General features: G+C 38.3%; 2 protein-coding genes across 10 annotated transcripts; one reads left to right on the top strand and one right to left on the bottom strand.

The window, feature by feature from the left end:
* The first annotated feature begins 3,692 nt into the window (after positions 1–3,692).
* LOC125186087 (putative late blight resistance protein homolog R1A-10) lies at positions 3,693–6,101 on the top strand. Its single transcript, XM_048082402.1, has 2 exons — positions 3,693–5,678; positions 5,863–6,101. The coding sequence occupies exons 1-2, from the start codon at positions 3,833–3,835 to the stop codon at positions 5,889–5,891; spliced, it is 1,875 nt and encodes a 624-aa protein (XP_047938359.1). The 5' UTR covers positions 3,693–3,832; the 3' UTR covers positions 5,892–6,101.
* Positions 6,102–6,803: 702 nt separating this feature from the next.
* On the bottom strand, positions 6,804–10,066 carry LOC125188573 (WD repeat-containing protein LWD1-like). Of its 9 annotated transcripts, XR_007170756.1 has the most exons (4): positions 8,840–10,066; positions 7,271–8,148; positions 7,043–7,093; positions 6,804–6,945 (listed from the first exon to the last, which is right to left on the bottom strand). XR_007170756.1 is itself a non-coding variant. In XM_048085507.1 (2 exons), the coding sequence occupies exons 1-2, from the start codon at positions 9,884–9,886 to the stop codon at positions 8,315–8,317; spliced, it is 1,053 nt and encodes a 350-aa protein (XP_047941464.1). In that variant the 5' UTR covers positions 9,887–10,065; the 3' UTR covers positions 6,804–8,314. The 9 variants fall into 9 exon arrangements, 1 of the variants encoding a protein (XP_047941464.1); XR_007170750.1 differs by having other exon boundaries at positions 7,043–8,148; XR_007170752.1 differs by having other exon boundaries at positions 6,804–7,093; positions 7,242–8,148.
* Between the last annotated feature and the right edge of the window lie 1,624 nt (positions 10,067–11,690).

Here is an 11,690-nt window from a genome sequence, read left to right as displayed (position 1 = left end):
GCCGTTTGGCTCTTGCCAAGACTTTGCTATTTCTGGTGAAAAAACAAATGACAACAGTGGAGCAGTGGAGTTACATAGCTGCACATGAGGAACATCCAATTTTCAAAGTGGAGGATGAAGTTTCAGAGGTACAAATTAAAAAGCTTTTTACTCGTACCCATTTGAATGATTAATTTATCACACCACAATTGCGTTACTGGTTTTATTTCCCCCTAATTTTACTTATTTGCGTGATTTTAAAAATGAATCATTATTTTTTCTATTTACAAAATGTAAACCTTTTAATCATATATATATATAGACTTACAAAATGATCATATAGACTTAATTCAATATTTGGTTTGCATCATTATGCCAGATAACTCGACCTTATCAATCACACAGCTGAATGAGTGATAATACTAACGGCATGCTTGGTATGATGGAATGCAATGAAGGTGGAATGGAATGGAGGTTGGAATGAAATGTCAATTTCCTTGGATTTCCTTTCCATGTTCATTCATTCACTCATTCATTCCATCACATCAAGCAAATGAATAGAATGGAAGTAGGAATCACATTCCGTTCCACTATTCCATTCCATCATACCAAGAAGCCCCTAATATAGTAAGTATTTTTCTAGGAGGTGTTTGGTATAAGTGATAATAATCCAACTTAATAGATTATTTGGCTCACATGATTAGGCTAGTAATAGATATCTCGACCTCATTAAATCACCCAGTTGAATGATTATTTTATCACGTATTGATTGTTTAACCATCAATTAACTAAAATTAAAAATAAAAATACTCTCACAAAAAGTATTAGCTCAATTTTGTTCATTTTTGCATGATTGTAAAAATGAATAATTATTTAACTGGGTAAAATAGTTGAAAAGCGGGTCATTTTTGTAACTTGACTGAAAAATTCAAAGTCATAATTTATAATTAATCCCTTTTACATTACAAAGATTTTATAGCATGCTTTACGTTATATATGTGCTGCCTTTTCTAAACAATTCATAGCTAGCGTTTTCAATGCGCTTCTTATATCCTAGAATTTCCTGGAGTATATGATTGTGTACATGTTTATTAGAGTTATTTGCAATTTAATCCCTAATCTTTAATTGAGGCCATAGCAATTTAGACTTATTCCGTTTTTAGGAATATAAAAGCCAAAATTTAAAATTTGTGATATTGGACTCGAAATTGATCGAGGTCTTTTGAATCCCATAGTTAGAGTTGCCATTTTGTGTCATCAAATCCATCGTTGAATGTCCAAAAATAACCACTTTCGTTGTCCTTAAATCTGAACTATGTCGTCTCAAATCCTAGATCAGTTAACATCAAACACCCAATGTTTAAATTAATGACATCAAATACTTATTAAACTTCAGAAGCCCCAATCAATTTTAGATTTCAACATAATTACATGAATGACTAATTCTCAAATCCAATAACATGCAAAATTTAGATAAATCTAAATTGTAAAAAAAAAATATACTCCCTCTATCCCTAGAAAGTTGAATCGTTTATTTTTTTCACTCGTTTTGCAAAAATCATAATAAATATTTGAAGTGGATAAATAGTAGAATAAAAACGAGAATAATGTATAGATACTCCAATAATTTATTACGTAGAGAATATTCTTGGGACAAGGATTTGAAGAACTCTTGAAGAATATATTTTAATTGATTTTAATTGTTTTTGACATACATTCTACATATGTATTTATAGGACTCTAGATATAAATATACCAAGGAACTATACTCATTGAAACTCTACATTATAAATGTTATTCTCTTCTTAACATACTTGGGACTCACATGTTTTCCTCCCAACATACTTGAGACTCACATGTTCTCTTTCCAATACTCCCCCTCAAGTTAAGTATCGAGTTTTTCGACACTTAACTTGCACGATCTTCACTTTGATAAATAGTTTATACTCGTATTCAGGAGTTCTTCACTTTTCATTGATAGTTTATACTCGTATCATAGAGTTTCTTCAATTTATCATTGATAGTTTTTGCTCGTATCAAGGAGCCTTTTTTTTGTCATTGAAAGTTTAGACTCATTTCAAGGAGCTTTTTCAATTTTATGTTGACAGTTTTAACTCTTATCATAGAGCTCTTCAAATTTTGGTTGACAGATTTAACTCGTGTCAAGGAGCCATCTTATACAGTTTTAGCTCGTATCTGGGAGCCATCTTCATTCTTTTTTTTCTGACCAACAGTTTTTACTCATGTCGAGGAGTCCATTTCTTTTTTGAACTGAATTTAACTAGCAGTCTAAAAACATTCAATTTGGAAGGCCATTTTGACAGTTTTTGTGATTCCATGGATTATACCTATTTACACAAATACCTCGACGATTCCCGCTCGTTAATACATAGAGTCCAATAAGCATATCTTGGGTTGGTACGGAAATGAGATCTCCAATAGCTGGAGACAAAAGATTCATATGAGAAAACATATGTAAACGGGCCTCCGCTTGAGCCTCCAAAGATAAGGGTACATGAACAGCCATTTGATCCCCATCAAAATCTGCATTCTAACCCCATTTCAGCTCAAATACAACGAGCCCATTTCTTTCCAGCTCACCACTGACGACACTACCGGAAAGAAGCATCTCAAAATCGACAATCGGTGAACTGACCATGTCCTCTGCCGCTGAGACTCCTTTTCCTCCGTCTTCTTCTTGCTTTGTCGAAGAGACTCCTTTTTCTCTTGCTTCTTCTCGGCAACGGCGAGACTCCATCACGAGCTCCTAAACCACGCTTTCTCCTTCTTCGGCTGTGGGTGGAACTATCCGGCAGTAGTAGTCCTCTCCCCCTGAGCCAGATTCCACCTAATTCATCCATTTCACTGCCGTCTCTCTTCAGCCATATATTTCCACCGCCGCATCTAGGCCAGCCGGCGCAGCTGTTCGAAGACCCGAAGCTAAGCCCTCTCTCTTTGATGAGAGTTTGATTGGGGCTCTTAACTTTATTTTTTCAATCCTTTCATTCTCTCCTACTCTCTTGCCCTCGGTTTGAATGTGTCAATGTGAAACGATAGGTGGGAATGTAATACAGTAGAAAGATATATATATATTTTTTAATCTATAGAGACAGATTGATCCTAGGGATCGAACCTGCTCTGATACCATGTCGAAAAGTAAAATGCGAAAAATTAAAATTGAAGAACTCTTGAGACTACATTTTGATTGATTTTAATTGTTTTTGACATACATTTTACATAGGTAATTATAGGACTGTAGATATAAATATACCTAGGAACTATACTCATTGATACTCGACATTATAAATGTTATTCTCTTCCCAATATACGTGGGACTCGTATGTTTTCTTCCCAATATACTTGAGATTCACGTGTTCCCTTTCCAACACTTTTTTCATTGAGGTCCAAATTGCAAGTCATGTCAAAGATTGAACTTAATTTATAGATACTCCATTTTTATAATTGTAATAGTAATTGTTTTTGCTTGCATTCATTGTGTTGCTAGATGCATAAAATCAAAACTGAAATGGAGTCCTACAATTGGAATATGGATAACCAAAGAAGAAGTCTTGTCGTAACATTGATTTCACGATGGATGAATCTTTCTGCTGACGTGGCACTAATCAAGAAGGGAATTCATCCAAGAAGGTTTTTTTCTAAAATGGAAATCATATCACTTTGGGGGATGGCAGGCATTGGCAAAACTACTTATGCCAAAAAAATTATCCAAGATGAGGAAATATTTTCCAATTTTGATCATAGTGTTTGGATCGCTCTAGGACCAAATTATGAAGCAAAAGATATCTTAATAGATATTTTAGCACAAATATATCCTAGTGAAGATAAAATACAAATGAAAGAAGATGATGAGTTAGTCACAAAGTTATGTGAAGAATTATCTAGTAAGAGAATCTTGATTGTGATAGATGATTTATGGAGCAAAGAGCCCTTGCATCATTTGCAAACATTATTCCCTAACATCAAAGGAAAAGCTTTGGTGACTACTAGGTTGAGAGAAGTAACTCAATGGGGAGAAGATGATAATGCTTATAAAATTCGGTTACTAGATAAAGAAGAGAGTTGGTGTCTTCTTCGTCAAAATGTGTTTCTTGAGGGAGTGTGCCCGCCTGAGTTAGAGAAAGCCGGGCGAAAAATTGCAGAGGATTGTGATGGACTTCCACTCCTAATCCTCAAAGTAGCCAATCAATTACTCAAAGTGGATAAGGACACAAAGTTTTGGAACCTTGTAGCCTCAGGGAAAGAAACTTCTGTGTTTGCGATTGCACATGATGAAATATCCGAGGCATTACTTCCGAGCTACAAGAGATTGCCACAACATCTAAAAGCGTGCTTTCTCTACATGGGAGTTTTTCGTAAATCTTGTGACATCAGCGTATTCAAGGTCAATGATAAGTTGATTGCTGAGGATTTTCTTGAACATATTGTTTTCGAATGTTTAATCGAACTAGAGAGTGAGAGCTTGATTATGATCCAATCGAATGCCCTCGGTTCCCTCATAAAGAGTTGTCGCCTCCATTCTGTGTTTTGGCATCTATGCAACAGTGAAGCCGCGAAGAATGGGTTTTTTCACGCCATCAATAGTTATGGCGATTGTTTCGTGAAAAACATGGAGAGTCAACGCAGGTTATGCATTCGCAATAGTGCTTTGTTGGGCTTCAAGGATGTGCACGTCTCAATGGCGTCCGTTGCAAGTGCGCGTTCTTTTTTGTGTGTGAGTCCACCTCATCAATATCCGGTCCCTGTAAGTTTTGGCTTGAGGTTGCTTAGGGTTTTGGATGCCCTAGCAATCCGCCAATACCAGTTCCCAGTTGAAGTGGTTTCGCTACTTCAACTGAGATACCTTTCCCTGACCTATTACGGTAGCCTGCCTACATCAATATCCAGACTGTGGAAGCTTCAATACTTGATTGTGAACCGGTACATGAGCACCAACACATCTTCGCTTTTGCCGATGGAAATTTGGGATATGAAGGAATTGAGGCATCTTGAGATCATGAGTGGGCATATGCCTAACCCTCATTCTGGTGATGGTTTGCCAAAGCTCACAACACTTTGGGATGTGAGTGCTCGAAGCTGCACACGAGAGGTTCTTGAAATGATCCCAAATTTGAAAAGGTTAGGAATTCGAATTGAACTAGCCCCTGATGATGAAGGTGATTATGTCTTTGATCTCATGAATAATACTTCTCACCTTTCCGGACTAGAAACACTTAAATGTGTCATTGTAAATCCTCAATTCAGATCCAATGGGATTTCTCCTCCTCCACCAATGTTCCCATCAAGCCTCACAAACTTAACCTTGAGTGGTTTTGGATATCCTTGGGAATACATGAGTATCATTGGTAAATTGCCAATTGAAGTGCTCAAATTGAAAAGTTATGCATTTCGAGGTCCAGTATGGGAGATTAATGGACTTTATTTCAAGAACCTCAAATTTCTTTTAATTGAAGATACAGATTTGGTGCATTGGAAGATCAAAGTACCTAGTTTCACGAAATTTGAGTGTCTTAGCATTAGACATTGCTACAAACTGAAAGAGCTCCCTATTTTCTTAAATTTGAATAATAAAGTGGAGATAATAGATTGCAGCCCTTTCACTGTGAATTGGGCAGAGCAGATGAGGCTAAAAGTAGTGCCATACCAGTTGACAACCCAACTTTCTTGGATTGGTCCAAAAGGTTAGCAATTTGTTTTTTTTTTTTTGTTTGTATATATTTTAATCTTTTTAAAGTTATGTTAAATACCTTATTTTCACACTATTCGTGAGCATCTTTCTCATTTAGTCCATGTCAGCATAGTTTTTTTTGTTTTTTTTCCATTTAATTTGACTATACTATCCACTAAAATTTTCTCTTGTTCTAGTTAATGTTGCAGCTGCTCTGGAAGAATGAGAATTGAAGTGCTTGTTCAAAGTATAAGAAGTTTGCTTGATTTCAGTTGTTTGCATCAGGGGTACTAGGTTGTGTTTAGTTCATATAGTATGAAAGTTCTTGTATTCAACGGTCCTCATTGAGAAATTGAGTTTGTTTTGGCTTGTATAAATATTAACAACAGTTGTTCGAACAAAACTTGATTTTGTGTGCTTTTATGATATCTTGTGATACGAGTACTCCATTCGACCCATCACGACCGTAGAGCCACCCATTCCACCAGTCCTGATGGTTACCTCTCAACCACGCCGCCAAGTCTAATCCTTTTATTAGCATTATTATATGTTATTTCATTAGTTGTCCTGTATTGAGTCGAGCAAAACTATAAGTTCCATTTCGGCAGTCGAACCGCATAGAGTCTAGATCTTATAAATAGGGCAATTGTATTTGTATATCATTCAAGAAATACAATTTTAGTTGTCTATTTCTTCTTTATTCTCTAAAATTCTCTATATACCCAACTAGGGTTTCGAAACACCACAATTTTGTGACACACCTTGTGCAATGTCCTCACCCTCACCATCCCGTTATTGACATTGTTCTCCTACCCAATACGCGTTAGCATGTTAGGTATATGCTAGTAAAATGCATGCTTTAAGCTGCTTTGTATTTTGTAAAACTTTATTTCCCAAAGTTATTTTTGTCATATGGTTAGCTTTTTTTGTTGTTATTGACTATTTCAAGTAAATAATACAAACTCTAATTCACATATTTCTAGTATTCACCCCATTATCACTCTGCTTGTCTCATAGGTTCACTTAATCACTTGTCAGGGTAATAAATCAAGATCCGAATCCAAACACATTTCTAATGATATAATTATAATTTTGTTCGTGTTTGAAATCCAAGTATAGATACCAAACTCATAGTAGGTCGGTTCAAGTCATGCAACATTGATAAGGAATGGAAACAAAAAAGTCCCCAGCCCGTCATTGTATAAGTGTCTAACGGGTATATCTAGACTAGGGAATTTTTTCTCCGCTAAATGGGTAAATCTTGTGAGTAGTCCTTACAACTGGAACATCAACATATAAGTCAAACACAAAGAAATCAATCATAATTTTCTCAATTTCATGTAACAAGCTTCCACCAAACCAAACATCATCTTTTACCAAAGCTTATAGATGAATCTTCAGACATGAAGTATGAAGCTATTGCCAAGGCTGCATGTCAGGAACTAACAAGTAAAAACTAAAAATGGACCCAAATGTAGTTACAGATTTAAATTTGCAGATTCAATGGTAAGAGAACTGGTAAAGATAAAATGAAGAAATTGAAATAAAGATTCTCCTCCTTATAATAGACACATACCATGGCCATTATTCAAGGTAAAAACTAACCCGGTTGCTCGGATACACGATCCTTTGGCCATCAAATTGATCTCCCAACCATATGTAAATTGGAAAATCATTGCATATCACAGAATTATAACTGTATTAGACAAACTGGTATTCATCAGAATGATCTAAAGAATCAAATCAAACACAGCCCTCCAATTGATTTAAACATAGTGCTCTCCCTCTCTCTCTGGGTTGGGGGCAGACAAGAGGCTAGAGCATCTTAACATAACCTAAGAACATAACACAGAAAGATAGATAGGAAATACGTAAAATTTGTTAACAAGAATGGTTGTCTTTATATAGTTTTGGGCCTTTAGGTACTAGTAGAGCATAACCTGCCCATCTATGTTAAGAGTATCATGTAGGATTTCAAACCAACATTCCGGGGTCATCAGCCATTATAAGACAGGGAAGAGGCATAAGCATAAAAGACATCAGATGCAGAGAGAATTTTCAAGTCATCATATCTGTCTCAGGTATATTGTTTATTCAGATAAGAGTCCTTACGATTAAGGTCAAAATGACTAATTACGTTCACAAGTCACAACTAGCTAAAATACACACATAAGTAATAACACAGTGTGGACTTGCATACAAAGTTAAAGTAGAGAGCAGAGAGCAGCACGTAAGTCGGCGCTGTAGCTGCAGCACACAAATGAATTAATATGCTTACTCCCGCAAGGCAAAGTTCATTTGGAAACTAAACTAATTTTAATAAAATAAACAGTAGAGGCAGCAAGTGACTTACAACCCTGTTAATCCACCATCGTTTAACCGCAGACCACTGTTGCACTGCTTAATCTACAACACACTTTCTTCAACCTGCTGGACTCTTAAACGCCAAGCACTTTGAGTCGTTGAGCAAAACGTCATGACTCCTGACATAAACCGTCTGTCATCTTAGGCCCACAACAGGGGCTTGACTGGTGGAAGAACTGATGTTGTTACCACAAGCCAGTAGGTTCTAACTTAACGTCAGCTTTTGAGATTCTGTGAGGAAGTTCCTTAACTCACAGCTCTGATTGTCTCCTAATTTTTCGTCATTTATAGCTAACAAGAAATTCAAAAGGTTTTATCAAGCAAAATACCAAATAGTTGGAGTTGCTGAGAGCTTAACTGTGTAAAGCTGAGAGCTTTATAGTCATATTATGCAATAACACTATGTATTTATATATGGTGGGAGTTGATCAAGCGTGTAAAAATATAATAACGATGGGTAAATTAGGAGTTAATCCAGTAGAAAAACCATCATCATCATAACAAATCCGTTCAGGACAAGTAAATCATCAAGTGTTCTTTGAATTGAGGCGAAAATACAATCTTTCTAGTAAAGTAGGCAAAAAAACAAGCAAAGGAAGTAAATCATCATGAGTAACAAAGACCAAAAACAATAGAATTAAGCAGCTTCTCTTTTGTCAAATTAAACAATCAAGGAGTTGAAAGACTAAACAAAACTGAACAATGTTTGTATAAAATAAACCTTGTTCAAAACACTAGGTCAAGCTACCAACAATGGTCAGTAAAGCACCACTAATTCACAAACAGAATCATCATCTACTCTACTCATACCCTCAGAATCTGTAGCTTGTTCGAAAACGCAATCGCCACCCAATCCGGCTGCGAGGACGACCACTGCAGCTGCTCAATCTCCGCCCCGGCAGTGTACGCCAGAATCGGGTCCAATCCGCCCTCCACCGGCTGCCCCATCGACGAGAGGTCCCAAATCAACGCCTGCGAATCATCCCCCGCCGTGCAAATGTGGCAGGAGCTGTGCGGCGCCCACGCAATCGCATTCACACCGGCCTGATGCCGCTGCAGCTCCACCACCGGCAGCGTCGGGAAGCGAATATCCAGCACCACGACCTTGCTACTGTCCATTATGATCGTCGCCATGTATCTCGGATCCTGCTTGTTCCAGCCGAGCCGCACCAGCGGCGTGTCCGGCTCGGAGCTCTCGTAGATTATAGTCGAGTGCTCCTTGTCGCGGAGATCGAAAACCCTAACCGAGCCGTCGGCGGAGACGGAGGCGAAAACGCCAACGCCGCCCCAGGCGATGTCGTAGACCTCCTTATCGTGCGCGATCAGCTGCGTATCGACGACCTCCTTCTCGATGTCCCAGATCGTGCAGGTGGTGTCGATGCTGGAGGTCCCGATCCGGCGCGGCTCGGCCTCGTTCCAGTCGAAGGAGGTGAGCGGGCCGGAGAATTCGCTGTTGCGGTTGTTGTTGAGGAGGCTCTTGAGCTCGACGCGGCGGGCGGCGGAGGAGTCGGAGTCGGAGATCTGCCAGAGGCGGAGGAAATCGGAGGAGGAGGCGAGGAGATCGGGGCGGTGGCAGTCCTTGTCGGGGACGAAGATGAGCTTGGTAGGGGGGTAGGGGTGGTCGAAGGAGAGGGCGGAGTCGGAGCGGATCTCGCCGGTGGAGTCGTCGAGCTGGACGATTTCGACGCGGTTAGGGTACTGCTCGAGGAGGCTGGCGATGGCGAGGCGGTACTTCTTGTCCTTGCGGACGCTCCAGTTCATGGCGTAGATGTGCCAGGGGGCTTCGTAGGTGTAGATTTCGGAGCGGCGCTGCTGCTCGTCCGATCCGTCTTGGTTCGGATCGCTGCTCGCACCCATTTTCGGCGCGGATTTGGATATCTCTATCTATTTCTAGCTCTTCACTCTCTCTGACTGTGGATGGATGTTTCAGAAACGAATCCCACTGGAGAAGAAATGCCGCACGCGGGGGTTGTACCTTGACGTACTACTCCATTCCAGTCCACAGATAAATAATCCCGGCAGAAAAACCCAATTCGATTTTCATGTACCCATTTTTAGGTCAAGCCATTTTACAGTAACACCCTTATTTTCCTTATTTCGAAATATCCCGACCCTATCCTATGGTTAAATTAAACTAATATGAGATGGAAATGAGTAATCCTTCCGTCTCTCAAAATTCGTCACTTATTTTCATGTCCGTTCGTCTCAAAAAAATTGTTACTTTTTATTTTTACCATTTTTAGTAGTTGATCATATATTCCAGTAACTCATTCACACTCACGTGTTATTACTGTAAAACTAGTACTTCCTCCGTTCCATAGTAAAGGAGGCAAAACTTTTCGGCACGGAGATTAAGAAAAATTGTGTTAGTTGAGTTAAGTAAAGAGAGAATAAAGTGGAAAATAAAAAAGGTAGAGAGATAGAGATAGAAAAAAGTAAGAGAGAGTAAAGTAGGTGTAGAAAAATGTGTTGACTTTTACTAAAGAGAGAAATGACTCTATTACTATGGAACGGACGGAAATGGAAAAACGCCCCTATTACTATGGAATGGTGGGAGTATATAAAAAAGGAAGACCTACTTTTTCAAACCACTTTCTATTACATTTCTTAAAACTCGTGCCGAGTCAAAATGGTATGGTGACGAATTATTAGGAGCAGAGGGAGTATTAGATTACAATCAGATAAAATGTTTGTAGTTTACTCTCTTGAAAAATTTATTTAATAGAGTGATTCCACCTATAACTGCGCCGGAACCCTCCCAGAGTGGATCTCCTACACCACTTTCCCTACACTATTCCTAGTCCACATTCACAACTTAATAAAATAATCCAATCATCACTTAACCATCACTTATATGTTTTATGATTATTTTATTAAATTGTGAGAGTGTGGATTAGGAATGAAGTAGGGAAAGTGGAGTAGGAGATCCCTTCCGGAACCCTCCGGCCCACACCCCCGCAAGCGGCCGCTGCTGAAAATGAATTGAATATTGAGTTGTGGGCTTCTGGACTAATTTTAATGATCCTTTGGGCCACTAATAATATACTCACTTGGCCCAATTTACATTTAATTTGGAAGCCCAAATTTTACTTCCAATTTCACATCCTAAATCCTAGATGAGAATAGAATTGAGATTACCATTTCCGCCTTCTCCTATTTGATTCTACTTGAGGGCTTGTGAGATTTGAGTTTCCTATTTGATACCTGAATGGAGTACTTCTTGATAGCATAATTTCTACAGCTTGATTAATGGTTGATGGAGTATTTGATAGTAATAAAATTATTAAATGAGAGTATGAACAACAAGTAAGTCATTGTATAATTTCTTATTAGTTTGACTTGGCATAGTTTGATAGAATCACTTATATATACGTGTTGAATTTAATTCGGAAAGTTTAAATTGTGACCCGAGGCTATGGACCTATTGCTGATTATGATGTCCAAGTTAGGGATCATATTCAAAAATTAAAATATCTATCAAGGACCTTGCCAATCAAATGTCATGTTTTTTATGAAAACGGTAAGGATATTTTATGTAAACTTGTTTTTTATTAGTAGTGTGTTCTTAAATTTTTGTTGCAGCAACTCTGCGGTCCAAGATTTTGTCAATGAAGGATGACATTATGTTTAATGATAACACACTTTTCACCGATGCTCGATT

This window comes from Salvia hispanica, chromosome 5 (assembly GCF_023119035.1).
Source record: "Salvia hispanica cultivar TCC Black 2014 chromosome 5, UniMelb_Shisp_WGS_1.0, whole genome shotgun sequence".
Lineage (NCBI taxonomy): Eukaryota > Viridiplantae > Streptophyta > Magnoliopsida > Lamiales > Lamiaceae > Salvia > Salvia hispanica.
The sequence above is the reverse complement of the archived record's forward strand: the minus strand, read 5'-3'. Positions and strand labels throughout refer to the sequence as shown.